This window comes from Trichomonas vaginalis, chromosome VI (genome assembly GCF_026262505.1).
Source record: "Trichomonas vaginalis G3 chromosome VI, whole genome shotgun sequence".
Classification (NCBI taxonomy): Eukaryota; Parabasalia; order Trichomonadida; family Trichomonadidae; genus Trichomonas; species Trichomonas vaginalis.
This window is the reverse complement of record NC_067208.1, coordinates 15,669,751-15,694,596: the sequence shown is the minus strand read 5'-3', so window position 1 is coordinate 15,694,596 and position 24,846 is coordinate 15,669,751. Positions and strand designations below refer to the sequence as shown.

The following is a 24,846-nucleotide window of genomic DNA, read 5'->3' as shown; positions in this document are numbered from 1 at the left end:
ATCCAAACCTTCGAACTTCACTATATGGTTGTAGTTTCTGATGGCATATCTTATAGCATCTTTGTCATTTACTATGGTTATTTTTGACTCAATAGGAGATAGAATAGTTTTGCCATAAATACTGTTCAGAATGAGCTTTATATTTTCTTGCAAAGGATTTCCTTCTTTCTTATACTTTAACCTTAACTCAAACAACTTCTTTACTTCATCTCTTATTCTAATATCTCTGTTTCCATCGTAATAGTATCCTTGCAACACTTCACATTTGACACCTTGATATTTTATGAGGTCTTGTAATGTTATATGGTCAACATACATTAAACAGCAAGTGTTTGAACTTCTGGGAACGTTAAGTTCTGGATTTAGTTCAGGGTCACAAACTATTAAAGGAAAGTGTCTATGTATTCCAATCTCTGTTATCTTAATGAGAACAAAGAAGCCAGACATAAACTTTTCACCAATGGGTTCCTTTTGGTCGTCATCGAATAAATGTCTCATGAGATACTCTGTGCTTAACATTTCTTTCCTTCATACTTTGGAATACCTTCTAAAGTATAAAGTCTTGCTATAGCTGATGGATATAATGAAACAGCGTCGAAGTCAGCAATGAGTTTCTTTTCGCTCTTTTGTTTCAATGTTATCTGACAGCATACATCTTCCACCTTGAATACAGCGTGAAATAAATTCTCTTGGTTTATTTGAGAGGTCATATAAATTTCCATTCGGGAAGTACACTCTGTTCTCAAACAATTTGTTAGCAATAGAACAAATACTAACGTAGTCATAAACGTTTAAATCAAATTCTTTCAATATGTCATTGCGGAACTTAACAAAACCTTCTCTTAAAATTCTTACATCTTGTTTGCAATAAAATGTGCTATATTTTTCTAAGTCGAAGTGGTTTTCATCTATTCTGCAACCTTTGATGGAATCTATGTTTTCATGAATGTATCTGCATCCTGGATAAACTTACATGCTTCAGAAATGACACCAGTTCTGTTGTCATTTGCTAACAAAACACTGCTGTAGTAGTTATATGGAAATACTTCTTTCGGTCCTGTTTGTAAGTTAAACATAGCAGGAAATAGTTTAAGCTTCTTATTTATAACACTGTAAGAGTCTTTTATAATAATTGCCCTTCCTTTATATAAGCCAGTTATTTGCATTGTTCGTGAACCTTTAATGATGGGAGTTCCTTTCACTTCTGTCATGTGTCTTAAGATGAAGTTTATATCATAACTGAGGTTATGGAAATATATTAAACTCTTGTCAGGAAGTCGCCAAAAATTCTGTTGCACAGTTTTGACCCCAAATGCTTTCACTCACTGAACCATCTTCACTGTCATAACAGATGTTAAAAGCTTTATGAAAGCCATCGTACTACACTCAAAGTCAGCAAAGAAAACGTGCTCAGGAATGAACTTGCACTTATTTTTATTTACTTCTTTTGACTCGCTTTCTTCTTCAGTTGTACACAATACTTTGGAGCATATGTCAAATCTTTAAATGGTGCAAGGTTCTGTTTATATAAGTCAGTCGTATATGTGAAAAGTTCTCCATAAGAAATAGGTTCGAAATATTTGCACTCCCACAATGTTTTCATAACATCCCATAGCGGTGTTGTTCTATCATGCGAACTAATATTTACTCTCTCTTTGTATAAATCTTCATCTGTTTCTCAATGTTCATTCCACCACCACCTTCAGAATTTCTATATAGTTGCGAATGAAATATGTTGTCATTGGAAGTCTTTCATTTAGCATGTAGTGGTCTTCAACAAGAAGTAAGTCAATAGTTCGAACAGTTTCACATTCTTTTGGTATGTATCTCTTTATTTCATTATGTCTTGAGTCATTGAAATAACCAATGGTAACATTAAATGCTATACCTGTTGCGTCAGAAATTTCTTGTACTTTACTTTGAGGAAAGTCTCTAACACGAATGACTTCTCTCATGTGGTCAATAGTTTCTTCATTTACTCCAGCCTGAATGCAAGCATAAACGAAACAATTGTCTTCTGTCATAAGTGTTGCAGTTCTTTTGTTCAGTTCATTGAAGATTTGGTAGCGTTCAAGATTTATAGGTAATGTGCAAAGATACTTCCAGAACTGACCGCTTCTCTTCTTATAAAACTTCTTTTCACCATTATCTTTCCAAAAGCTTTCTATAAGTGCTGGGTTTCCTGTTTGCTTAAGAGCTTCCAAAATGGCTTTCTGGTCATTTGTCAGTGTGCTTTCATCTCTATATGGTCTCTTTTTTGGTTTGCCTTTCTTAACATCTGACATCGTTAAGCCTTCATATTCTGTTAAATCATACATCTTTATTTCGTAAGATTCTTTATGTTTGTCAAGAAGAAGTCATAGTGCATTTCAACAATACCTGCAGCATTTGCTTCTATCTCTGATATAAAGTTCTCCTTCAAGAGCTGATGTAGTAGTGTTCCAATATTATTGAGGTTTAACGTAGAACATTCATACTTTCCACCAAGTTTATAACATACCATCCATCTCTGTTGTGAGTTTATTTTAATTTTCTCTAAGAGTCTCATGAAAACCTTACCGAAATGTTTGTGTAAGTAGTCTCTGTTTGGTTCATCTAAAGCTTCGATGTTAAAGTCAATGAGTCTATTGCCTGTCTTCACATTCCTCTTCCTATTCTCTTCATCTTTCTTTAACCATCTCTCACCTTCTTTTGGTTTGTCGTCAATGGAACGAATGACATTATTAGCTTTGCGAACTTGTTCTATAGCACTTTTAAACATCTCTCTTCTCTGTTGTTTCAGTGTGTCGTCTCTTCTTCTTGTTTCACCAACGTTTGAGTTCGTAAGGTCAAACATCTCTTGACGAACATCATGCGAAAGAGCTTTACGAGTATGACCAACGTTTGCATTTGTTATGTCAAACATTTCTCTTCTTACTTCATGAGGTACTGAACGTCTATGATATAAGTCAATAGCAACGTCATTTAAAGGAAATGTTTTGTTATTAATGTAATCATGAATTCTATCATAAGTTATTGCATCATTATAGTCATTGAGGATGTCAGCGAGTGCTTTTTTGTTTGTTGCGTAATGCTTTGCAACATCTATGTTAGCTTCTGTAAGAAGTTGTTTTATTTCCGAGTGTTCTAACTTAGACAACTTCCGATACATCTTTAGTAGGAAATAAAAAATATTTTTTGAAAAAATTAGATTAGATTTTTTAAAGTTATTTTTCAAAATAATTTAATATTTTTATTTTAATGAAACACATGCAAGATTGCAAGTTCTTTTCATACAATGCTCTCGCTACTGCCATCAAGAATGAGTTCAATAATGCTTCAAATGTTAATGTTATCTTTAACAAGAAGTTTGTGAAAGAATCTAAGTTTGGTCAGTATGTCAGACCATTAGCTATCGTCATTGACCGCAAACGTTATACTTCACAAGAGTTAGCAGTAGTTTTGAAACAAAAGAGTTTCTTCGTGAATGTCAAAGATACTCATTATACTGTCATAAAGAACTCTAACATTGACTTCTTCAGTATTGCTTTAAATCTTTCCGAACAGAAAGAATATAAGAAAGGTGAAACAAATGTGAAATATTATCCTTCATCTCTGAAGACAATAACGAACAAAGATGTTATACAGAAATTCTTACCAAAGGTTGAAGAAGCTTCTATTGACATTGACGAAGGAAGTGAAATGGTTGAAGAAATAGACCCTGAAGCTATTTAAGCAAAAATATATTTTTGGTTAGTCTTCATATCGATATTTTACAACAATTCCCCAATGTATAAACTTTTCATACGCTTTTTCATAAGCTTTATATACCTTCAGAAATTTTGCATAATCTTTAGAAGCATTTAGATATTGTTTAAATGCTTTGTATGTCTTCAGAAATTTTGCATAATCTTTTACATGTTGTTCGTTCTCTTCTTCTGTCATGAGTTCCGAATATTCTAAATTCATGTTCTTTCATATGAGATAAAATTTTATAAAAAAATAAAATTAGCTTAGATTTTTTTTCATTCTTCCTCTTTGAAGTTATCGAAATACTCTGTTATTTTTTCCTTTAACAATGGTAAGTCTTCTTTGAATGTAAGTATTGTGCAACCTTTGATGTCATAGTGTGTTTGAGGAAGAGTATTTTTGACAATTTCCTTTATTTGCTCATTCGGTGTCATTGAAATCGGTAAGTTTTCACGATAGAACCAGTTTCTGTCAGATTTATATATTTTAGCTAAGTCATAAAAGCTCTTGTTGTTTCTTCTCACTAAATGCAACATAACCATATCTCTGTCTTCTTCTTTCTCCAACTCTTCAGTATATATCATATACTTATAACTCTTTTCCTTTCCTTTTGGTACTGAACGCGGTATTCTTTTCTGTATGCTTTTGTCTTTGGATTCAATGACTTCATCTTTTGCTTGAAGTTTCTTTTCCATCTCTCCACGTTCTGCTTTATATAGTTCATCTAACATCATGAAAATATAACAGGCATAACGAGGTGAAGCCCACATTGCTACAGCGTTTACTAAAAGTCTATGAACATAATAACCTTTCAAACCAGGAGCCAAATTCTTGCGATTTTCGTACGGAATCTCTTCTCTCGGTTTTCCGAGGGAAGCAATCATATGAGGAAATTCTTCTAAAAGTTCTTTTGTCTGTTGGTTTTCAAACCAATGATATGCTTGCTTTGTAGAACGAAGAGCATTCATTATACTTTGCATTTGGTACATGTCATCTTTGACCGAACGAATGAGGCGAAGTTGTTTGTTATATTGTATGTACTCGTATTCTTCATTTATGGCTTCATGAACGATAGCAATTGTTGTGTTCTCTAATGTTGACATTACTTCTTACATACAATAAAAAAATAAATAAAAATAAAATTAGCGTTATTTTTTCTGAGATAAACACTATTTCTTCACAACATTAAATTTTATCCTGTATGAAATGACTTTAAAAAGATTATTGACTGACTTCGAATACTATCTCATTGACGCACTGACAGACCCTCAAAACTGTGTTGAAAGTTCTTTAAGCTTTAAGATTGAAGGTACGACGCATTTTGTCTTCACTTACGTATTGAAAGAATATGACCGTTATCATAACGAAGTGAATCAAACACTAATAAAATTTGTAGATAAAAAATTGGTTAACAATGAATATTTTAAACGTGAAGACCCAAACACTGCTGGAGATGATGAAGAATACAGACAAGTTATTGAAAAAAATAACGCAAGATTAGATGCAATAGAAAAGAAGTTTAATGAATGTCTTACAAACACGTATGAATATCTTATGCGGTGGGAAGCCAGATGGAAATAAATTTACGTCAAATATGCAATTTATAAAATCTTATGTCGACAGGCTACGTAGCACAGTGGTCTAAGGTGGTGTTATGGGGGTTAGGGTCTGTGGTTCGAACCGCGACAGCGCCGTATTTTCTTATTTTCTTTGTTTGTCTTGTTTGTCGTGAATAAAAAGTGTCATAAAAGTGCTCTATCTTCCACGGGAATAAATAAAAAATTTACTTTATTTCTTCTTTATTTCTTTGTTCCCGTGGAAGAAGGGTTTTGCTGTTTTTCTCAGCCGAAATCAATGATTTTTTCATTTTTGGAATCCTTAGCGAATGAGGAATCTTTTCTCTCGTGGAAGCTTTGACCAAAAATATAATTGAGGTGAAGAGGTGAGATCTCACCTGTTTTTTCACCTGTTTTTTCACCTCTTTTTTCACAAGCGTTTTACATGAATTGTACGATGTATATTTGAAATCCTAAACAATTTCGTAGCTTCTATTTCTTCTGTCAGTATGTCAAAAGTTTTAACAATACCGAAGGTTTCTTTATACTTCTTCTTGACGTCAGACAGAAGGAAATCTTCTGCTGTTGGATAGTTTTTGTTCAGAAATGCTAACATGTCCATTTTATCTTCTGCTGGCTTTTCTGCTTCTTTCTTTAAGTCTGCATAGTCGTTTCGCATACGTTCTATCTCTTTGACTGAGTAGTTATATTTCTTATTCCTGCTTTACATTTTGAACATTGCGGGTTCATTTTTGCGTTATACATTGAAATAAAACCAGCTAAAACAACTAAAGCGTCAATTGCTCTCTTCATCTCAAACATAGCGGGTCTTATTTGTTCGTTCCATACTTTGCCTCTTCTATCTTTATCTCTTATTTCCCAAACACATTTTGCAACTAATGAAACAAAGTTATCGTAAGTCTTAAACTCCTCAGATTTATATATGTCAGAAATGTTTTTATAAACCATGTCGCAATCTTTGTCCATAACTTTATGGTTGCAATGAAAACCAAGGAATTCATAATTTACTTTACGTATGAACTTCTTTATTTCTACTGAATCAGTAACTTTAACTTCAATTTCGTCGAATTCAGGAATAGTTAGTTTTTGCTGTTGGATTTCAGGCAATTTGGGTAAATGTTCAATAATGTCCTGCATTTCATAAAGATATTCTTCATTTGTTTCATCTTTCGCACTACAGTCTAAATTACTTGTTAAAAGTTCTTGCTTTATCTTCTGGATTTCTGTTTCAAAAGTATATGAAGAAGGAATGAAGCTTTTCATTTCTACTAACATAGATGTTGGATTCATGACTAACGAGTTTGGTGCTGTTGTTGTTTGAATTGTTGTTGTGCCGATTGTTGAAATCATATCTTTTATACAAAATAAAAAATAAATAAAAATAAAACTAACTTTATTTTTTCTGTCTTAAGGAAATTCATGAAAATTCACGGGGGTGAAAAACAGGTGAGATCTCACCTCTTCACCTAAACATTATTTTGGTGAAAAATGACCAAATTTTGAATTTTCACAAAAGACCAAAAATAAACGCTTTACATGTATTTTTCAGCAACTTCGTCAAATAATTTTATAGCTTTCTATCTCATCTACTTCAAACGTTTCTTACCTTTCATGGGAGCACCATACTTTTTCAAACTTTCAAGTAGTTTCGTTTCTGCAGCTCTCATATCATTAACGAACACAACCTTGACTCTATTGACTGTAGAGTCATATCTTTGAGTTATTATATATGTTCTTCCTATCTTATATCTCTTTGTATGAAGTCCTTCGTTCTGAACGATGTAAAGTAAGCCTTCACTGCAACGTTCTGAGTCGAATGAACCATAAGTTATGAAGTTATATCCAACAACTGGTCAATCCATAACAAAACTATTGGTATAAGACTTTTGTCAATGAGATATGCTCTTGTTCCATGAAATGCTACTGATATCATAAGCTCAGGATTTTTGTCAAAATTTTCTGAGTTGAAGCATTTCTAACCCAGTCGTTTGTTTTCTTTCCAGATGGTGATAATGTCTGACAAAGAATATTTGTTGTATTTCTTTGATATCTTACGTTTAAATCACCTATTCTAACCACTTTGGTGTCATTGTCTATCTTTCTAACTGTTTCAAACTCAATGTTTGTCATTACTGTCTTTACATACAAAATAAAATTTTTCTTAGAAAAAATTAGCGTTATTTTTCTAACTAATGAAATTCATTATTTTTTGTGCTGAATTCAATAAAAATAAAGTTTATGTTAGCATGTTAGATCTAACATTCTACCCTAAAAATTATTTTTTATTTTTTCTATCTTAAGGAAATTCATGAGAATTCATGAGTTTTTTGACGAAGTGCAAAAGTTCACTTCGTGTCATAATGCAAAAAAATAATGCTGAAAACACACAAAATTCATGAGTTTTTTGACGAAGTGCAAAAGTTCACGCGTGTCATAATGCAAAAAAATAATGCTGAAAACACACAAAATTCATGAGTTTTGTGTGTTTTAGACCATGTTAGAAAACAGGTGAGATCTCACCTCTTCACCTAAAATATATTTTGTCTGATTTACATCTAATGAAAAAGTTTAGAAGAATTTTCTTATTCTTTCTGGCATATTTTTGTCTTTCCAGTACTCCCGCTCTAATGGTCCCAGATGTGTTGGCTTCGACTCTCTCAAGTTCTTAGATGGTATAACATCTTCAACACCTCCTTCATATCTTACTTTATAAGTGTCATCGTTTATGTTGTAGTCAAGTATTTCAATAACCACTCCTCGCTTTGCTTCGTCAATGGTTTCAGCAAGTTTGCCATTACTACTTTCAACTAATTTATGACGAGGATAAAACGCAATAGAGTCGTCAGCAGCTTTTATAAGATATCCATTACCTTGCGTAGAGTCTACGATATAATAGTTTCTACTTAACCTTAAACGTTTCTTTGTCAACGGTTTGTCGTCAAGAACTACACGAACTTTTGTACCAGGAATGAGGGTAAATTGTGTTGAATTTCTGATATTTTGTGTTTGGCTTCGTTTCTTTTGTATATACTTTTCTTCTTGTTGTTGTGTCATTGAATTTGGTGTATGTCCTGTTGTAGAATGTGTTGAGGAATTATATACTTCGAGAAAATGTTTCATTGTTTCTTCGGTAAAGTCTCGCTCTTGATTTAAATCTCTGAGCGTTCTTATGAAGCGGTTTATGATGCCGAGTATGTTATGGTTATGGTCTTCAGTAGTGTAGTGAGTTATGTTATGCTTAATGAGAAAATCTGTGATTTCATTGCTGAGATATGCACTGTCTTGGTCTGATGTTAAAGTACTTGGGCTATGTTCTGCTACAAACTTTTGTAAAACTCTTAACACTTCACGAGTTCCTTTATTTTTCATTGGATATGCATATGCTTTACGAGTGTTAACATTAATGAAGATGAGGAATGGTTTATGTCCTCCTTTTCTGCTTTGAATGAGTGTGTCAAATTGGTATGCGTCAGGAGCGTTGGAGTAAATTGGTAAAAAGTAGTCGTAAGGGTTTATTTTTGTTTGATGTACAACGTTTTTGTCAAAGAACCTTTTCACTTCAGCTCTGTTAGTAAATCCCCAACTCTTTGCAGCTTCATTGAACTTCTTAAATGACCTCCATGGATGTTGTTCGAATACTTCTTTCAAGCTCATTTATGTAAAGTTAAAGATTTTATTCTAGGCTCAAGCGCGTTCATTGAACGCGGTACCATGCGAATATAGTCACAAATGGTGGCATATAATCTGCACCCGAGCCTGTTGGATTTGTTGTGAAAGTATGTGAATGATTTCCTCCTGGTTCAGTTGGTCGAAAAGTCTTTTTTGCTGCATTGTTATAAGATGGAGATAAAACGTCATTGCCAGCTTCATACTCTGAGTTGTATAATGGGTGGTCTCTTAATGAGTGGCTATGGTCGCCAGAAAAGTTTGTAGTTCCTGTATGAGTGTGCGGTGGAAGGTTTGCTTCAGTAATTTTCTTCGAACCTCCTGTTTGCTTTGAATATCTAGCACAGTATAAGAATTTATCTACAATCTGTTCCCACGTACCGAAACCCAGAACTGTTGCTGGATTTATTGAGTTCATTGACGTATAAATAGAACCTATAGGATATAATGTTTGAAGTATTTCTGTCTTTAATGTTTGAAGCTCTGTTTTGTCAGCTTTCTTATCTAACATTGCTGGTAGTTCATATGCTTCAAAGTTTCTGGCATGATCTTCAATATTCCTGCAACTCTTATCTAAATTGTTAAGAGTATCTTTTACGCTTGTACTTGGATTCTCTAATGGTGCACTTGAACCAAGGTCAAAGTTCAATATTATGTCGTCTGCTCTAACAGTAGTGAAGGATTTATGTGTATGGTTCTTGTCAGCTTTACTGTCTAACATTGCTGGTAGTTCATGTGTTTCAAAGTTTCTGACATGACCTTCAATGTTCATACATTTACTATTTAAGGAGTTTAGTGTATCTTTTACGCTTGTACTTGGATTCTCTAATGGTGCACTTGAACCAAGGATATAGTTCAATATTATGTCGTCTGCTCTAACAGTAGTGAAGGATTTATGTGTATGGTTCTTGTCGGCTTTACTGTCTAATGTAGCTTGAAGTTCATTTATATCGGAGATGTTGTGTTTATGAGATTTCAAAACTTTGTTCATTGCTTCGAGTTCAACTTTGTCAGCTTTACTTTTAATAGCATCTTCAAACGTTATTTTTGCCTTAACTCTCAAAGTAAATCTTGGTTCAACTAATACACCGTTAACATTGAAAGTAGAGGCATAAATTTCACCGGTATAACCAAATGCTTCTGGTGCTTTAGCTACATCATACTGTACAGTACAGCTTATGTCATAACCTTTAGCACGAATGTATTTATATCTTCTTTCATTAACATTTTTTGTCTTCGCTTCATCACTTCGTGTTAAATATCCATGGTAGTCCGTTATAATCTGTTCGTCTGAAGTTATATAATGAACATGGTTTTTATCTGCTTTACTATTTAATGTAGCTTGAAGTTCATTTATATCGGAGATATTGTGTTTATGTTCTTTATCTGCTTTTTCGGCTAATTTCTCTTCTATCTCATTTATTTCAAGTTCATGCCTACCACCACCTCCCGAAGAAGTATTTTTCTTCAGCTCTTGAAGAACGTCCACTTCGCCATCTTTGGTGTCAATAATGAGACTTTGAGTTAAAACCTTTCCTGTCTTAATGGATGTTTGTAAAACTTCTTCTTCACCGTGTTCGGGGTCATGGTCGTCATCATATCTTGTGAAATCAGAGATGTTGTCATACATTAAGCATATCTGTCTCAAAAGTTCTGCTATTTGAAACTGGAACGAAAGATATACAGAACTTTCATCATCTCCTAAAGTCAAGTCTGCTTTCTTAAGTATTTCTTGAATGTATGCAATGAGAACAGAGTACCTTGGAAAATATTCGAACAATATTTCATTAGCTGTTGGTTTTGGTGGTTCTTCTGGAGTTTCTGTTGTTTCAGTTCCTTCTGTTGGAGTTTCTGCATCTCTTGACTTCAATGCTCTTGCTCTCAAAGACCTAAATGTTAGAGCACCGGGTTTTACAAAGGACTTTATAAATGCTTTAATAGTTCCTGGTAAGTTATTGTTAGCATTAAGTAAGTTCCTTATGCTTCCATCATGTACGTCCATAGCACTATGTAAAAAATCTATACTTTTCTTGTAGTCAGCAATAGACTGACTGTGATTTTTTAAAGATTTGTCAATACCTTTAAGCCAATCTTCATGCATGTCTGATACTGAGCCAAGAATATCATTTGCTTCCTTTAGTGTATTTTGTGCTTCTTGTAAAGTATCCAATCCCGTACGTGCATTGTTTGCTATACGTCTTACAGTATCTATTTGACTCCTTGTTTCTTGCATCCAACCAGATAAAGTTTTAATAGTATCCGAACCATTTGAAATGAAGTTCAAAGCATTTTTAACGTCATCTAAAGCTTCTTCACCAAGTACTGCCCATATCTTTCCGATTTGGTATTGAAGAACTCCATATGAAGCAGCTGTTAAACCAGTATTTATAAGGTCCCATATCCATGATTTAGCAGTTTTTCCATCCTTTCCATCCTTTCCATCCAAACCGTTTTCGCCTTGAGGTCCTTGTATTCCTTGTATTCCTTGTGGTCCTTGTGGTCCGGTGTCACCCTTCTCTCCTTTCAGTTCATCTTTATGTTCGTTATAATATTCTAATGTCATAAGGTGTACATCATTACTGCTACCAGCAACGCCGAGAATTTGTTTCTCATTCATGACTAAATTCTTTAGGCATTTAATGTTGTCGTCAAATCGAAAGCTCTTTAACAATTCAATGAGAACATTTAATACTTTCACTAATGAGGCATCTACTGTAGAATTTATATATTGCACCGTTCCATCATTTATGATGGGAACCTTGCTTGTTGTAATGAATGGGTCATAAGTGTTAAAAGTATCGAAATCAATGACTTTTTTAGTTTTTCCATCGTCAATGACTAAATCATTGCCTTCAATGGTTAAAGTTGAGTTTTCGTTTACTAGTTCATGTGCTCTTCTTGCTTCATTTGTTTCATACGCATATGCAGCAATAGTCATATTTTAATGAGAATAAAATGTTGTTCTATTTGCAAAGTACAGACCCAAACGAATACGGGACAGTAAAGCTACAAACAAACTTAGGTCTTCAGAATGAAGCGCTTGCTTTCAGAGTTGTTGACTTTAATACTATCGCAACTTTTGTCATAACAGATGAAACAGATTTCATGGAGTTTGAAATAGATGACAAAAGAAGTTTTATAACATTTCCTAACAGAGCAGAGTATAGAATAGATAAAATTGCTGGAGTGTTAAATGCTCTCATAAATGAAGAAACTATTGACAACATAGATGTCGAACTCTCTTCTGAGGGAACATTGAAGTTCAGTAGCAAGAAAGAGTTCAAGATAACACGAATGAGTCATAGAGTTCAACTTCTTTTAGGAGCATACCATATGACATTTCCTTTGAAAAGTGTTGACAAAACGATTGAGATGAAATCTGTTCCATATGTATGTTATGGTAATTGTTTGTACATTGAGTCAAAAATAGCTAATGTCACAGGCATTTCAGGAGTTAATAGTAAAGGTTCAGTAGAATATAAATCTTTCTGTTATGCAGTCAATTCAATGTTCATTCCAAACGTTCCTGTCATAGCAACTCATTTAGGTAAATGGGTTCGCATTAGTCCTCATAATTTGAAAGACATGCAATTCAGACTTGTTGACTTTCAAGGAGAGCCTGTAGAACTGAAGGCACCAGTGCGAATGACTGTTGAAGTTGACTTTTTAGAAAATATTAAATGCAACAGCTTACAAGAGAACTCAGAGCTAAAAATATAAAGTATGAATGTTATGTATTAGGTCATGAACTTTGGTTGTTGCTGTTTGATGAAACAAATGAGTTAGTTATGTCAGTCAAGAGAACAGAAAAATATTGTGTTAGTGAAAACTGCACCAAGTCAATAAGATTAGGTTTGCATTATGAAGATGAGTTCGATACTGTTGAAGAAGTTTTGGATAGATATTACAAATTGCTAACTTGAAATTTTTTGACTGACGGCGCAAAGCGCCAAGATGGGCTCAAAGAGCCTCCTGACTGCTTTAATTTACTAAAACATATTTCAAACAAAGTTTATATTCTGTTGAAAGTTTTGTATACTCGTTCGAATATTTATACTTAAACTCAACTCCTGGAGTACCTGGTGTTTCAATGATGCGGATGTTACCTATTTTCATGAATGGTGGCGTTTGACCACAGCATTCGATTTCAGGGTCGAGATAGTCAATGACACATTGTTTCCCTGTTATTCGTGATATAACATTTTCAAGGTCCTCCTTTGTTAGAATTATTTGGTTCTTGCTTATAAGATTTGTCAAAAGCTTCTTATCGTCTTTGAGTAAAATTGTTTGGTATAACTGAAGAAGGTAATGGTCTACGTTATCTGAAGGATTTGTTTGAACATTTGTGTAAGGGTTGTCGTTGGCTTCTCTTGAAAGAATTTGGTCCAGTGGTGGATACTCTAACTTAACATCTGATGTAGCGTTAGCGTTTGAAGCTGAGTTTAAATTCACGGATTTCAGTTCTGGTTCTTTTTCTTTCAAACACTCTGAACTATAGTTCTTTATGACAATATTGTTTGTCGTTCGTGAGTCAACATTTGATGTTGGTTCAATTGGAACATTAACGGCACCAGCTAAGATGGATTTGCTTCTCATTTCATATAGAATAAAAACCTTTTATATGTATGAAATGAACAATATACTCGACAAGGGTTTGAATGTAAAGCTAACGAATGAAAATATTGTTGAATTCACTGAGACAGGTGCTGTGTATAAAGATGTAGAACTACTGAACAAAAGAGCTAAGGGAAGAAGCAGGAATATGAACAAAGGGTGGAAGCCTATAAAAATTTATGTCAATGATGGCTCAGGAGGTTCAAACATAAAGTATGCAGAAAGTTATAGAGTATATGCTCTCAAAGGTGAAAAGCCTTCATTTAAGAACAGCTATTCTAACGCATATCCTCAAAAGCTAACGGATGGGGAAGTGGATGATATGAATGACAGCAAAAATATTAACAGAAATGGCGACAGAGATGCATGGAATTTGTTTACCATCAGTCAATTGAAGGTTAAACTTTAAAACAATGTTGGTCGTTCCCATGGAATATTTTTGACTTTAATGGTATTAGTCATGATATGAATCTCAAGGTATGAACGAGGAGAGATGAGAGACTTATATGCTTCCCAAATTTCTTCAAAAGGTAATGTTATACCTGACTGTTTCCAAATGAGTTCAATATCATAACGTGAGAAACCTTGAAAGATAACGAAGTCAGTTATGAGACGTTTTATGTTTAAAGCTAAAAACCTCCATGTTTGCATAAGTATTGCTACAGTTAAATGGTAATGTCTGACTTTAGTAATGATGTTAGCTAATGGTGAGTCAGGCTTTGACACTAAACCTTTTCCGGCGAAGTCGTCGCAAACGAGCAGAGTGTTTGAAGGATATTTTTTGAAGGGGTATTTTGAAAGTTTTGATAGAATGTAGTTTGTCAGTCGTTTCATATCGTAAACTCCTGAGTATTGACGTAAGTGGTGTTTGTCAATAATTCTTTCCATCTCCTCAGAAGTCTTTTGCATTCCTGACTGTATAAATTCAACGATGGCATAATATTTCCTCTTACGTCGAATGTAACGTTGAAGAAATTCAATGAGTTCACTGTCTGGAACTTTAACGATAGAGGCTTGAACTTTTGACATGAATGTTTTCGCTGTTGAGTCCATAGAGTCTGAAGTTGCTGATATAATGATTTGGTCATAGTAAGAGTCGTTTCCTAAACGCTCTGTTATGAGTATATGACGAATGAGGTTAAATGTCTTACCTGAACCCATCTTTCCACAATAGAAATACACACCATTTGAACAGAATTCATAATCTTTGCTGAAAGGAAGAATGAGAGAAGAGTTAAGTTTGTCTGTAGTTTCATTCATGTCTTCATCTACGTCATGTATTAAATGCTTCATTTTATCTCCATTAAAAATGCAAGTCAGAAATATTCAGAACATAGCACCGAGTCTAACTGACAAGAGTATAAAGATATACTATGAACACGTTATGATGAAACCAACCAAAATTCAAGAAAGTCAGTATACTTATGAATATCCAAGACACTGGGTAGAGTATGTAGGAGGTGAGAAAGCTATTGAAATCAGACAGGTTCGAAGTATTCCCAGGAAGGACAATATTATTGAAGAACTTTAATGTTTTGAGGTATAATGATGAAACAAAGAAGCAAGATAGTTTTCCTGTTGCTGTGTATGTGAACTTAGATACAGGAGATGACATGAAAGTTTTTAATACAAAGCTTCAAACGGTAGTGAGAGAACAACTGACTGCGGAAGGGCATCCATTACCTTCAGAAGTTACCATAGCATATAATTTTGAAACAAACTCAATAGATTTTAAAGTCATCTCTGCAAAGAAGTCAGGATTTACATTTAATGAAGCAGATGTATATTCGAATGAAAACTTCAATGCTATTGCATGGTTAGATAATGACGATTGCTTTAAGAAAATCTTTAAATTCAGTGACTCAAAGATGTCAATAGATGACCTTCGTGGAATGTTACCATCGACGTTTACAGTAGAAGGTTCAGCAGGATTGCTTACAAGATTGTCAATTGGTGGTATTTGGTCTCGTGAAAACATTGTTATAAAATCCAGTATAAGTGAATTTGCTGAAGAATCTATATTATGTCTTTCAAACTACATGTATTCGCCGCCGAAGCATTATAGTATAACAAACTTTGTCAGTAAGTTTAACATAAGACTTGTCGAACCTTCTTCAATGAAAGATGTTGTGCTACCTAAAGATGGAAAGGATGGACTCATTATTGAGATGATTTTAATAGCATATTAAATGAGCTTGTTCTTGAAGGTCATTCATGATGAAATAACTGTTGTAGAAGATGTTAGCAATTGTTCAGACATTTTGAAGCGTATAGATGATATAAGAAAGAAGTTAGATAGACCGCAAAGCGGTGAGGGCGAAGCCCGTGAGAACGCTTATGTTTCATTGACTTTCTCCAGTAACGAGAACTTTTATGAGATAATATTGAAGAGAGATGATTTTAATATGGTGTAAATGGTAGCTTGGGCAGCTTTAGGCGCAATGGGAACAAAAGCATTAGCATTTGGAGCAAAAGCACTTGGAGCTTATGACGCAGTAAATAAAATGAGTGGAGGAAGGGTTTCGAAGACATTAGATGCAAATAAAGGGAAGATTGGAGGCTGGGTTGCAAAGAAGTTAAGATTAAATAAAATAGGGCTCATAAATAAAGCATCCAATTTGGTTGCGACTGAGTCAGAAAATGCTTTAGGAAAGGATGATGAGTTTGCAAAACATGCAAAAGACTTTAATGACCAGATGAAAGGTGAAACAATGCATTTAAATAGAGTCGATGGAACTAAAGAAAATGTTTCTTCTCCACCAGTAGTTCTTCCGTATGGTCCCTATGGAATGTATGGAAACCCTTACGAAAGACCATTTGACCCATTGACTGGTGGAAGTAACTGGTATCATTACGGCCGAAGAAGAAAGACAGTCAAGTTGGAGACGGACGTAAAGAAAGCAACTAAAAAGAAACCAAGGAAGAGAGTTATAAAGCAATGAATTCAACAGGGTGAAAAAACAGGTGAGAAAACAGGTGAGATCTCACCACTTCACCTAAATTTATTTTTGTGCTATGTTTTCATACGTGTGAGGGTGGTGATATCATTATTTTTTAAGTTTATTTTTTATTTTATTTGGATGTAAATGACGAAAACTATTGAGATAACAAACTACAACGGTCATGAGTTCAAGAATTTGTTCTTCGTTCCTCGTGAAAATACATTCTATCAGATACGAGGGAGAAAGGGTAAAGTTAGTTTGAGCGTTTATGAAGGAATGAAGAATGGAAAGTTTATACAAGCATACGATACAAACGGTAAACGTGTTTCATTAGCTTTGTCAAAACTTACTAACATTCATTTTGACAGTGATTTTGACCTATATGAAGAAGAAAGTGAGTCAGAAGATTATGAGCTGTTATGTGAAGCACAGCAATGGGAGGAGTTGCAATACTTTTGTAAGTGAGAACGCTTATTTTTTACATTAACGAAGTCGTTTGTGAAAACGTTAGTGAAGTGAAGTGGTTGGCGGCTTTGTAAATATTTAATGTTAAGTTAGTGTTGTCGTTTGTGTTGTAAAAATATATGTTAATGGTTTTGTAAATATTTAAGGTTAAGTGGTGTACGGAGGCGCGCAGTGCCTCAGTACACGACTTAGCCATACTAACTTCACTTGAGGAGTGGGGCAATCTCATGAAAGAATCACATGCATCATGCCGCGACCTCTACAAGTGTTCATGCGAAGCACTGGATGCACTTGTTGAAACAGGTCTGAAGAACGGTGCACTCGGTGGACGTCTCACCGGTGCAGGCTGGGGTGGCTGCACAGTATTCATTCTTTCACCAGATTCAGATCCTTCGAAGTTCATTGAGGCAGTTAAGAAACAATTCTATTCACCACGTGGTGTTAAAGACCCAATCATTTTTGCTACAAATGCTGGCGAAGGTGCACAAGCTTTCAAATTCTAAGCTTATTACTTTATGTAAACAATTTATTTTAATTTAATTTTTGATTTTTCTTTTATATTTCGAAACATAGCGATATAGATCATACATCACATATTCACAGTCATTAGCGCTCTGCACCGCTTAATTAGAAGGTTAAATTTTGATTTAAAAAAAATCATCAAAATCTCAATATATCTCTGAGTTAAACAAAAACATGTTTTTATAATTTTCCACTTAAGTAAACGCAATTTACTTAAACTTAACTTTAAAAAGAAAAATAATTAGAAGTTCGAGAATGATTTTTTTTACACTTACACTTTTAATTCTTTTAGTGATTTTGAGATGGCGGTGGTGGTGGTGGCAAATTGTTATGTGAAGGTGGCATCTGAGGTTGTGTTAACGGAGCAGAATTATTCATTGGTTGTTGAGATGGAGGGTAATTGTTCATTGGAGGAGGTTGTTGAGGGTAACCATTCATTGGAGGTTGATTTGGAGGATGGTTATTCATTGGTGGTGGAGCTCCATAAGGAGAAGGTTGCTGATATGGAGATTGAGGCTGCTGTTGAGGGGCATATTGGTAAGGATATGGCTGCTGACCTTGCATTTGTGGTGGAGGAGGAGCGCCACCATACGGAGGAGGTTGTTGATAATTATAATTTTGTTGAGGATAAGGTTGTTGTGGCTGATTCGGGTAATACGGTTGCTGCTGATTCTGTGGTGGCTGTTGGGGAGGTTGATTGCTGTAATAAGGCGGGTAACCAGGTGGTGGATTTTGATTGTATTGAGGTGGAACCATTTCCTGGTTATTAGCATCCTTGGCCTTATCACTTGAGCTTGAAGATTCAATTTGGAAGCCACTTTTCTCGAATTCCCTTTCTTCACCTCCGCATGGAGTTAATAAGTGAATAAAAAGATACATCAGAATGAAAGGTAGGAAAATTATGCTCAAAGCAAGGCCAAAGAGGAACATGACGAGAATTAAATAACAAATTCCTAATGGATCGCATTCGCCATTACAGTTGCAGTTATCGCCGCATTCGCATTTGCAACATTTGCAGCAACCATCACAACAATGACAATGACAACATTTACCGTAGTGATGTTTAGAATAAAATTTCGCAATTTTATGGTAAGTTACATTTGTACAGCAATTGTAGCAGCATTCCATCTTGCATCCAGCTCTGTATGCTCTGTTTGGATAAATGCAACCGACAATTGAATCCAAAATACCGAAAACAATAACACTGATGAAATAAATAAGAAAAACTGCTCCAATTGGATGGTCTTTAAAGAAATTACTTTTTGGAACTACTTCTGTTGGTGCTGGTGTTGGATATGGAGTATATTTTGGTGTGGAATCATCAGATTTTGAGCTATCTGGATATATAATCAATCTAGTACCTGTATTATATGAACCATCGTAGCTTATGAATACATATTGGCCTTTTTTAATGTTAAGACTGAGCGCGAGAAATTTGACATTATAATGATTCATATAGGAAGTAAATGTTCCATTGTATGCATTGTAGAATGTGTACGTATATTGTCCACTAAATTCACTATCTGAAGAACCAGAAATTAAAAGAGAACCAGTTGTATTGTACATTGTTACGAAGTTATAGATATGGTTCTCTTTCCATGGGAAATCGCATGAACTATCAGTGCCAATTTTGATAGTGAAAGAATTGTCGTTTGTTGACCTGGTTCACTATCAAATGCTACGTATTGAAATCGGATTTCTCCAGGTTCTTGTAACTGCAAGGATATTGTTGAGCTATTGTATGAATCATCATATAAGAAATCTGAAAATTTGGTGAGTTGAGTGATTTGTGTTTCATTTGGTTGAAGATGTTGCTTTTCTGCTGTATGGCTTCCATCAGACAAGGGGAAGTCCCATTGAATATACATGTGCGGTGACAATCGCTGAGAATATTCAAAATTAATTGTTTTACAAAAGGTTGTTTCATTAGCATTAAATGTAATAAATTCAAGTTCTCCATATTTAACAGTAAGATTATAGGTTTCGCAGGCTGATAAGGAGAACGGAATCAAATAAAACATTTGATAAAATAAATAATGAAATTCAGAAATATCTGAAAAAAATTTAGTTCTAGAAAAATGCCTAAAATTAATCGGCAACATCCTATGATGAAGGAATTTTTAACAAAATCTGAATCCATTCAACATAACGTCGCGGCTTTGAAAAATTCTGAATAAAACGTTAACATTTCCGAAAATTATTATCGGCAAAACAATTGTATGTATAAGTAAAAGCAATTTCTATTATATTAAATTGAAAAATTCAATATGTGGTCTGATCGTGGCAATTGAACTCTGAAAAATCCGGCAGATTTTAACCTTCTAATTAAGCGGTGCAGAGCGCTAATGACTGTGAATATGTGATGTATGATCTATAATGCTCTGTTTCGATATATAAAAGAAAAATCAAAAATTAAATTAAAATAAATTGTTTACATAAAGTAATAAGCTTAGAATTTGAAAGCTTGTGCACCTTCGCCAGCATTTGTAGCAAAAATGATTGGGTCTTTAACACCACGTGGTGAATAGAATTGTTTCTTAACTGCCTCAATGAACTTCGAAGGATCTGAATCTGGTGAAAGAATGAATACTGTGCAGCCACCCCAGCCTGCACCGGTGAGACGTCCACCGAGTGCACCGTTCTTCAGACCTGTTTCAACAAGTGCATCCAGTGCTTCGCATGAACACTTGTAGAGGTCGCGGCATGATGCATGTGATTCTTTCATGAGATTGCCCCACTCCTCAAGTGATGCACCATCCATCTTCAAGACACGGTGTGCTTCACCAACAACGTGGACTGCACGATCTCTCAGAACAAGTTTTCCTTCGCGCTCTGGAAGCTTCTTAGCAAGATCCATTGCACCTTCCCAGCCGTACTTAGAGACAACATCGCCGATCGTCTTCGCACCTGGCATCATGAGCTCTGCTGCACGGCGGACTTCTTCGACACGCCTGTTGTAGCAGTCATCTGCTGTCGCGAGCTTTGCAGCTGCAACGCCTGAGTGTGCAACAACGAAGTGTGCTGGTGGGAGCTTGACTGGTCTTGCTGCGATCTTTGGAACGAATGAGATGACGCATGCATGATCTTTCTCGCCGAGGATAGAAATTGCTTGGTCCATGCCGCCACACATGACACCGACGCGGTGCTCTGCTTCAACACATGATTCAACAAGCTTGCCCTTGTCTGCACCACCGCCTGTCATAAGGTCGAGACCCATAGCAATCGCGCACAGAAGTGCTGCAGATGATGACAAACCTGATGCGAGAGGAACATTTCCGAAGATGAGGACATCGAGACCACCGACCTTGCGGTTGAATAATTCGAGGAATGTCTTGACTGCACTCTCAACATACTGGACCCAACCGGATCCTTCGAGCTTGGAACTGTTGACTTTGACATCTGAGCCTTTCAAGTTTGAGTCGAGGTTTCTGATGCGGATGATGCCAGATTCGTTCTTAGCAAGGAGTGCTGTTGTGTACTTGCCCTCGAGCGCCATTGGGAATACTGAGAATCCGCAGTAGTCGATGTGCTCACCAATGAGATTGACTCTTCCTGGAGCGCGGCCTGCATACTCTGGTTTGACACCGAACTCTTTCTCGAAGACTGGAATCATCTTCTGGACAATATCGTCGTTCGCTGTGAATGACATTATCGAAAAATGAAATTCACTTGCTCACTTCATCATGATGATGGGTCATTCTCAATTTCAATTTCTTATCAATATTTATGAACTATTTTTGTTATATCTATTAAATACATATGAAAATAGATCATCACTGTTATCATTCATGTTATCATTCATTTTCATTTGTTTCATTGAAAAAATATTTTGAGAGAACCCGTGGTTTTCAAGATAACAGGTTTTCGACGGGTATTACACTCATTGGATGCACAATGTCTGTTTAAAACATGTTTCTGATATATATTATCCGTCCTTTCATGACAGTTTTTTCTGAGTTTTGTGAAGGCTTTTTATTCTTATCAATTTTCAAACAACCCGTCAAAAAATACTTTATCTGAAAAATTTTCTCTCTTACATGACCAAACACACGCATAACAACACGCAAACCTTATTTGCACACTTAACAAACAATAATTACTAAAATTTCAAAAGATTTGATATTATCAAAATGAATTTATTGAGAAACCTATATGCTTGTATTCCTGAAAATAACGTATATTTATGTGTAACAATCTCCACATATTCGCAAGTTTCAATTTGAAGAAAACTTCATTAATTTTAATAAAATATTAAACGTTAATGCATTATTTTACCTGAATGCAACAATAAGTTTAATAATATCAAAAACAGTGATTATTTAAATATATCATAATAAAAAAATAAGATTTAATAAACAAAAAAATACAAATCAAACAAAAAAACAAAAATAAATCCATTAAGCCTTAGTTGTAGCCTTATTCTTAGATGTTTCAACCATCTCTCTCAACTGGCCTACATCGATATTAAATTTATTTGCAAGTTGGTTTACATCTAAAGATCCGTAATGTAACAACAAGTCATTAAAGTCATCTCTGATTATTTGTTTCTTCATTTCCAAAGTAATATTTGCCAACTTCTTTCTTTGAGCAATTTCCAATTTGTTCTTAATATAAATTTCAGCTTTCTTCTCTCTTCCTTGTTGTTTCTCGACTTTATCTCTATTCTTCTTCTCTAAAAGTTGTTGTTGTCTCTCAGCATTTTGATCTCTCATCTGGTTTTTCATTGAAACAATTGCCATTTGTTGTTGAATCTCTTGTTCCTTCTTTTCTTTGGCTTCTTTAACTCTTTGTTGTTCATCATCCCATTGTTTCATGATCTGCGAGACTCTTTCTTCTTCTTTCTTTTCTCTTTCTTCCAACATTTTCTGTCTTTTCTCTTCTTTTTCTTGTCTGATTTGTCTTTCGTTTCTTCTCTTTTCTTCTCTTTCTTCGCGAGCTTGTTGTAGCTTCTGTTCAACTCTGTTCTCGCTTTCTTCCATCTTCTTGATGAGCTGCTCCCTTTCCGTGTTGACTTTCTCTTGTGCTTCTTGGATTCTTTGAACCATCATGTCACTTTTGGCTCTTAATTCTTTGGCCTTCTTCATTTTCTCTTCTTTCACTTTTGTTAATCTTTCCTTTAGTTCTTCTTCCTTCTTTTCCATTTCTTTCTGCTTTTGGAGCTGCATTTCCTGCTGCATCTTCTGTCCGTTTTCGAATCTTTGCTTCTGTAAATTGAAAGCAATTCTGTTTTTCTCTCGAATTGCGTTGATTGTCTGCATTCTTCTCTTCTGGAACATCATCTCTCTTTGTACTTGTTCGCGCTGTCTGTCAATTATCTTTTGCTGGTCTTCTTGGAACTTTTTCTCCATTAGTTCCCTTCGTTCGTTCGCTTTTTGAAGACGATTTTTTTCTGCTTCCATCATCATCATTCTTTGCTTTTGTTTTTGTTCCTGTAATAATCTCCTGTTCTTCTCTATTTCCTCTTCCTGTTTGATTTTCATCTCTAAGATCTTTTGTTCTCTTTCATTTATTCTTTGTTGGATTTGCTGCTCTTTTTGTTCGCGTTTTTCGGCTTCTGCTTGGGCTTTTGCCTTCAGTTCTTTCTCGTATTCGGCTTGTCTTTGTTCTCTCTTCTGTTTCTGTTCTTGTTCTTCTTTCATTATTTGCTCATGAATCAAAAGATTGACAATTAATTGAACAACTTCACGTTTTTGGAAGTCTTCAATCTTTTGTAGTTCCTCCTCGTGTTGTTTTTTCTCTTCATCTGTCATTTGGCTCCGTCTGATCGATTTTTGTTTTTCTGCTTGAAAATCTTCATCATTTTTCTGGCTATCAAGGATTTTCTTGCGCTCTTTCTTGATCTCTTGTATGATAGCTTTACGTCTGTTCTCCATTGCTTGGCGCGCTTTCTCTTTTACTTCAGGAAATTGCGCATACTGAGATAAATCATCATCAGTTATAACTTTCACTTGGTGTGGCTGTACAATGAGATCTTTCATAGCTTTGATTGTGGCTTCCTCTGTAAAAACTGGAATTTCATTTGGATACTCTTCTTCGAAATTTAAAATGGAGATTTCATGATCTGGTTTATGTGATTGCGCGTTTTTTGGTGGATTATCTACTCTCTTCTTTAAAGGTTTTGATAATTTATTCGGTTTAACCGCAGAAAACATGCCATTTACTAGATCGGGTTTATTGTTTGCTTCTGTATTAGCTTTTGCATCGGAATTTGTTGAATTGTTTGCATTGTTTTTGTTATTGTTATTAACTGAATCTGAAACCTGTTTGATTTCTTGCTTAATGGTATTAGAAGATTTGGAGTCACCAGGGCAGTGAACGTTTTTCTTAGGGTCTGTTAAAAAAACATCGCTGCCATCATTGTTATTCATTTTGTCTTGATTCTTGCAACGTATAAAAACGTGACATGTTTTCCTTTTCAAAATCTTTGAAAAAGTGTTTATATTTTTATCACGCAGAGAAAAAAAATTAAAATTATTTCGTGATGTATATATAGTTAATATAATGATATATAATTTCTTCTAACGTCTTGTAATGTATTGAAATTAATTCAATATATTAGAACAATAGCGAGATAAATTATAATTAATTATTATTTTGAAAAAAGACGCTCAGCAATTTTCGCTGCTATGAAAAGTGTCAAAACTATGGATTTTCGAATTCAAAAAACTGCTTTTTTATAAAATTGCCAAAAAAGTTAGACGTTTTAGAGCAACTATCGAGGGGGTATACATATTATTAATTATTTACTTTTATCTGATTCCCGCTTTGTGCGGAAATTTCAAGGTTCCTCAGGAATTGATTCTTTTGTTGCCTTATCACAAGCATCTCATGAGAATGCCTTTCTATGTATTTGAAATTATTTAAATCCAAACTTTTAATCATAAAATATTGATTTCTACTGAAAGATGATGTTATCCTAATATGTTCGTGAGTTACATTTCTCTATTCCATAGTACTACTATGGAAAGTCCTATAAGAATATAATGTGAAAAAGTAGTAGGATATGATGGGTTTTGTGACTTTTTTTGTAAACGTAAGAATTCATACAATATCGAGCGATTTTGTATCATTTTTTTTAACATATGAAGTAAAAAATGTATGATTCTTACGGTTTTTATTCTTACGTTTTTGAATAAATCAAGATTTAAAAAATTTTCAAAATTGTAAGACATTTACACTCAGCCCATACATAATGAAATAAAAAATAAAAATATATTTATAAAACCATTAAAAAAATTAAAGTTATTTTTAAAAATAATTTATTTTTTTATTCTTACATAAATGACCCAACAAGTAAAACTGGATAAAATAGATTATCGAATTTTAGAGGA

The 24,846-nt window shown here is 34.5% G+C and overlaps 12 protein-coding genes and 3 pseudogenes across 15 annotated transcripts, besides 1 other annotated feature; 5 read left to right on the top strand and 10 right to left on the bottom strand.

The window, feature by feature from the left end:
- Nucleotides 1–17,131: part of a mobile genetic element that runs on past the window's edge.
- On the bottom strand, nucleotides 9–2,024 carry TVAGG3_0871870 (annotated as a pseudogene). Its single transcript has one exon. A coding segment is annotated over exon 1 (2,016 nt).
- On the top strand, nucleotides 3,241–3,714 carry TVAGG3_0871860 (uncharacterized protein; the record flags this gene model as incomplete). Its single annotated transcript, XM_051250086.1, has 1 exon — nucleotides 3,241–3,714. The coding sequence occupies one exon, from the start codon at nucleotides 3,241–3,243 to the stop codon at nucleotides 3,712–3,714; it is 474 nt and encodes a 157-aa protein (XP_051085561.1).
- On the bottom strand, nucleotides 4,053–4,832 carry TVAGG3_0871850 (KilA, N-terminal/APSES-type HTH, DNA-binding family; the record flags this gene model as incomplete). Its single annotated transcript, XM_051250085.1, has 1 exon — nucleotides 4,053–4,832. A coding segment is annotated over one exon (780 nt), but the record flags the coding sequence as incomplete, so codon positions are not given.
- TVAGG3_0871840 lies at nucleotides 5,719–6,107 on the bottom strand (annotated as a pseudogene). The gene has a single exon. A coding segment is annotated over exon 1 (389 nt).
- On the bottom strand, nucleotides 7,875–8,960 carry TVAGG3_0871830 (integrase core domain containing protein family; the record flags this gene model as incomplete). The annotated part of the gene is made up of 1 exon (XM_051250084.1): nucleotides 7,875–8,960. The coding sequence occupies one exon, from the start codon at nucleotides 8,958–8,960 to the stop codon at nucleotides 7,875–7,877; it is 1,086 nt and encodes a 361-aa protein (XP_051085559.1).
- Nucleotides 9,012–10,571, bottom strand: TVAGG3_0871820 (annotated as a pseudogene). Its single transcript has one exon. A coding segment is annotated over exon 1 (1,560 nt).
- Nucleotides 11,463–11,910, bottom strand: TVAGG3_0871810 (organellar and viral DNA polymerase type B; the record flags this gene model as incomplete). The annotated part of the gene is made up of 1 exon (XM_051250083.1): nucleotides 11,463–11,910. A coding segment is annotated over one exon (448 nt), but the record flags the coding sequence as incomplete, so codon positions are not given.
- TVAGG3_0871800 (uncharacterized protein) lies at nucleotides 12,078–12,692 on the top strand (the record flags this gene model as incomplete). Its single annotated transcript, XM_051250082.1, has 1 exon — nucleotides 12,078–12,692. The coding sequence occupies one exon, from the start codon at nucleotides 12,078–12,080 to the stop codon at nucleotides 12,690–12,692; it is 615 nt and encodes a 204-aa protein (XP_051085557.1).
- On the bottom strand, nucleotides 13,992–14,747 carry TVAGG3_0871790 (protein of unknown function, DUF4106 family; the record flags this gene model as incomplete). Its single annotated transcript, XM_051250081.1, has 1 exon — nucleotides 13,992–14,747. One exon carries the CDS (start codon nucleotides 14,745–14,747, stop codon nucleotides 13,992–13,994), a length of 756 nt encoding a protein of 251 aa, XP_051085556.1.
- TVAGG3_0871780 (uncharacterized protein) lies at nucleotides 15,200–15,775 on the top strand (the record flags this gene model as incomplete). The annotated part of the gene is made up of 1 exon (XM_051250080.1): nucleotides 15,200–15,775. One exon carries the CDS (start codon nucleotides 15,200–15,202, stop codon nucleotides 15,773–15,775), a length of 576 nt encoding a protein of 191 aa, XP_051085555.1.
- On the top strand, nucleotides 16,001–16,407 carry TVAGG3_0871770 (protein of unknown function, DUF4107 family; the record flags this gene model as incomplete). Its single annotated transcript, XM_051250079.1, has 1 exon — nucleotides 16,001–16,407. A coding segment is annotated over one exon (407 nt), but the record flags the coding sequence as incomplete, so codon positions are not given.
- Nucleotides 17,132–17,220: 89 nt separating the features above from the next.
- TVAGG3_0871750 (galactokinase protein) lies at nucleotides 17,221–17,496 on the top strand (the record flags this gene model as incomplete). The annotated part of the gene is made up of 1 exon (XM_001312663.1): nucleotides 17,221–17,496. One exon carries the CDS (start codon nucleotides 17,221–17,223, stop codon nucleotides 17,494–17,496), a length of 276 nt encoding a protein of 91 aa, XP_001312664.1.
- Nucleotides 17,497–17,803: 307 nt separating this feature from the next.
- Nucleotides 17,804–19,533, bottom strand: TVAGG3_0871740 (female pronucleus assembly; the record flags this gene model as incomplete). Its single annotated transcript, XM_001312664.1, has 1 exon — nucleotides 17,804–19,081. One exon carries the CDS (start codon nucleotides 19,079–19,081, stop codon nucleotides 17,804–17,806), a length of 1,278 nt encoding a protein of 425 aa, XP_001312665.1.
- Nucleotides 19,534–19,964: 431 nt separating this feature from the next.
- TVAGG3_0871730 (galactokinase protein) lies at nucleotides 19,965–21,164 on the bottom strand (the record flags this gene model as incomplete). Its single annotated transcript, XM_001312665.1, has 1 exon — nucleotides 19,965–21,164. The coding sequence occupies one exon, from the start codon at nucleotides 21,162–21,164 to the stop codon at nucleotides 19,965–19,967; it is 1,200 nt and encodes a 399-aa protein (XP_001312666.1).
- A 748-nt stretch (nucleotides 21,165–21,912) lies between these two features.
- Nucleotides 21,913–23,889, bottom strand: TVAGG3_0871720 (uncharacterized protein; the record flags this gene model as incomplete). Its single annotated transcript, XM_001312666.2, has 1 exon — nucleotides 21,913–23,883. The coding sequence occupies one exon, from the start codon at nucleotides 23,881–23,883 to the stop codon at nucleotides 21,913–21,915; it is 1,971 nt and encodes a 656-aa protein (XP_001312667.1).
- Between the last annotated feature and the right edge of the window lie 957 nt (nucleotides 23,890–24,846).